The sequence below is a fragment of the Branchiostoma belcheri genome, unplaced genomic scaffold, assembly GCF_001625305.1.
Source record: "Branchiostoma belcheri isolate BF01 breed outbred unplaced genomic scaffold, Haploidv18h27 scaffold27, whole genome shotgun sequence".
Taxonomy (NCBI): domain Eukaryota; kingdom Metazoa; phylum Chordata; class Leptocardii; order Amphioxiformes; family Branchiostomatidae; genus Branchiostoma; species Branchiostoma belcheri.
The window spans coordinates 177,960-181,563 of NW_017803876.1; the positions used below are offsets into that span (position 1 = coordinate 177,960).

General features: G+C 45.2%; 1 protein-coding gene across 1 annotated transcript in view; it reads right to left on the reverse strand.

Annotated features, from left to right (window-relative positions):
• Window positions 1-3,234, reverse strand: part of LOC109472347 — a 13,779-nt gene extending 10,545 nt beyond the window's left edge. Inside the window, exons 1-2 of the mRNA XM_019772060.1 lie at window positions 2,868-3,234; window positions 530-626 (exon numbers count right to left, since the gene is read on the reverse strand). Coding sequence (XP_019627619.1) covers window positions 530-626; window positions 2,868-3,177 — 407 coding nt within the window. The 5' untranslated portion in view covers window positions 3,178-3,234. The remainder of the gene's footprint in view (window positions 1-529; window positions 627-2,867) is intronic.
• Window positions 3,235-3,604: the final 370 nt, after the last annotated feature.

Genomic DNA, 3,604 nt, shown 5'->3' on the forward strand with positions numbered 1-3,604 from the left:
AGCTACAGGTGCAGGTTTGACTGTATACTGTACTCACCTTGTACAGACGGCCTCCCCGTAGCTACAGGTTTGACTGTATACTGCACTCACCTTGTACAGACGGCCTCTCCGTAGCTACAGGTGCAGGGTTGACTGTATACTGTTAGCTACAGGTGCAGGTTTGACTGTATACTGTACTCACCTTGTACAGACGGCCTCCCCGTAGCTACAGGTTTGACTGTATACTGCACTCACCTTGTACAGACGGCCTCTCCGTAGCTACAGGTGCAGGTTTGACTGTATACTGCACTCACCTTGTACAGACGGCCTCTCCGTAGCTACAGGTGCAGGTTTGACTGTATACTGTACTCACCTTGTACAGACGGCCTCCCCGTAGCTACAGGTGCAGGTTTGACTGTATACTGCACTCACCTTGTACACACGGCCTCCCCGTAGCTACAGGTGCAGGTCTGACTGTATACTGTACTCACCTTGTACAGACGGCCTCTCCGTAGCTACAGGTGCAGGTTTGACTGTATACTGTACTCACCTTGTACAGACGGCCTCTCCGTAGCTACAGGTGCAGGTCCGGCACTTCTCAAACTCCACCCACGTGTCTCCCTCCTTGTCCCTGCGCGGCGGGCAGGCTATAGGGACGGACAGGAACGTCAGGCGGAAAATGTATTTTTTTTTCTATTTCAACAATTCATGACAACTAGCATGAAAGTTCATCTGAGTTGGTAAAATACATGAAGAAAAATAAACTGTTCTCCAACTCAACGAAAATAACTCACCAGAAATTTTCAAGTGAATCGCTCAGTCTTCATCAGCTTTATGACCCGAGTGATTCAGTCGAACATTTCTGGTGAGTTATTTTCGTTGTTGAGTTGTTAGACAGTTTAATTTTCTTCACAAATTCATGACAACACATGGTGACGGGACACTCAAGTTTTTTTCAACTTGTTTTATGCAGGACAGGACAGTGCTCATGTTCACTTGAGTTAAGTGAGGAAAGTCGTGTTAAGTGCCTTTCCCAAGGGCACACGATCGGTGGCATGTCAGGACTCGAACCCGGGACCTCTTTGTTCTTGGACCTCTGAGTTGAGCAGCCATTTTCAACATCTTTATTTTGTACGGAGCGACATAAAAACGACACATTCAAAACACTAGGACAAGATAAAGATCAAAACACCCCGGTATAAGTTTCCTAGTTTTAAATATTTGAATAGTTTAGACAAATTTATATATTTTATGAAATTAGACAAGCCGTGTTTTGTAAGTTCTATATGTTCATTCATCTACAATTGTTTTAAGAAGCGAGAAGAAGTCGATCCTGTAAACAATAGTATTATTTAGTTTGTCTTCATGACCTGTACTTAGCTCGAAAGAGCATAAATGTGCAATAAAGGTCTTTCATTCATTCATTCATTCATTCATTAATCAGATCAACAGAAATCCTTTGGGTGCAAGGTTAAAAGGAGCAAAAAAGTGCTGTGCATCAGCCAACAAATATTTCACTTATTCACTAAGTATACTTCTATTGCAGAATTTGTCGTCACACATTCTATGCACATTGTTTTCGTAATATAACCATTGCACTTAAATATATATACGACGGACAGCCATATAGTAAAACAAGTAAGCACGGTTGCGCCTGCCAGTTTTGCCGTATTATACAGATGCAGCTCAGGCAAGTGTCAAACTCGTATTGACAACTTCAGCCTTTGAGCATTCATTGTGAATGATATATTGGTTTATTTCACAAATACAATAAACAGTACAATTGGTATGTTTCACATCGCAGCCACAGGCTGAATTGCGTGCACATATTACATATTACTTATTAAAATCATGATGCCGCAACTGTTTAAAACCCTAGCTTATTTACTTTTAAAAACTAGTAAAGTATATACAATAACACTAAATGCAAGGACAATGAATTCAACCTGTAAGCACAAAAGGACTCTACGGATACCCTACTATACAGAGTTGTTCAACAGTGTGCATCAGCACACTGTTGAACAACTCAGTCACTGACGAAAGCTAGTGGATACTAGTGAAGGAGGTTATTGTCCTGTTTACTTTTCAGGGTGATCGCGAGATAGTCCATATCTAAGTTACACATCGCATGTTTGTACATAAGCCACAGGTTTCTCTTTGTATTAACCTCCCCAATCATATTGGTTGAACAATTTAGTGGGAGTACCGAGCTGGGGCACTTTCAACTAGAATTGCAGCGATGTCGTTTTGCGTATGGGTAAAGTTGCTTATATTAGTGAACCCAATCTGAAGCGGCTAGAAAGAGTATAAATCGGCCAAATAGAGAGATATTAAACATGCCAGGGGAGTTGGTCCGCTAGAGAGTACGGTTTGCGTCGGGAGCGGCAAACTGGCCGATTTATACTCTTTCGAGCCGCCTCCCGAAGCCTGGTAGAGGCTAGCATTGCGCTACGAGCCACTTAAGAAGGCACAATGCTTCACCCAAGTTGAGTATGGAAAAACAACACAAAATAAAAAAGCAAAGTTACCGTACCGTTGCATCCAGAACCGTGCTTTATCCAGAACCATGCTCAGGCACGGGTCTGGATAGTCCGCGCAAATCTACGTTCTTGGATACGCAAAGGCTATCCAGAACCGTGCCTGATCCTCACCCTTCATGTACAGAAATAGACAGCCAAGCAAAGTTACCGCTGTACAAAGAACCGTGCTTTATCCAGAACCATGCTCAGGCACGGGTCTGGATATAGTCCACGAGTATCCAGAACCGTGTATGACGCAAATCTACGTTCTTGGACACGCAAAGACAATCCAGAACAGCACCTAATCCTTAACCCAACATGCGTAGAACTACATAGGCACAGATCTAGATACAACAACAGTTAACTTACGAACTCTTGGGATGGGCTGAAACCCTGATCCCGACCCCTCCCAGTCTGCCGAACCTTCGTACTCAACAAACAACCCCGGATCCGGCGTGGTGACTTCGCCTTCGGGCGAGCTCGGTTCGTCGGTCCCGAACACTTCCTCGCGATCGCCCGGGCCCCCGCCGAACAGTTCGTCGACCCAGTAGGGTGGGAACGTGTAAGAGGAGGGCTGCGCGTTTTCCGTGACTGGCGGAGGCTCGGAGGAAGGCGCAGCCGAGCAGTGGTGGTGGCTGCAGCAGAGGACGGCCAGGAGAATGGCGAAGAGCGGCATCATGATTGCACAGTCGGGTCAGCACCAGTGGAGTCCGCGAGGTCTCTGTTTGTTACCCAAATGTGGTGGTCCCAACCTTTGCACTTTGGAAGGTGCTATAGCCTCCATCAGGCTTCGAGAGCGACTGGAATGAGTAGGCAAATTGACCAAATAGACAGATAAAATGCAAGGGGAGTTGGTCTGCTGAATTGATTACAGTTCGAGAGTGGCAAACTGTACTCCTTTTGCTGATCAACTCTCATACTTTTTCCAGCCACTTCTGAAGCCTGGTAGAGGCTAGGGAGATACCGTAACTTCGGGAAACCGTTACCGTGCAAGGTCGGTAAAATTGACCTCATCGGGCGGACATTAAAAACAACCTGTTGACTTCGAGTTCGATGTCTATAAAGGTCTTCCGCTGCGTCCATAATCACAACATAATTTGTATCAT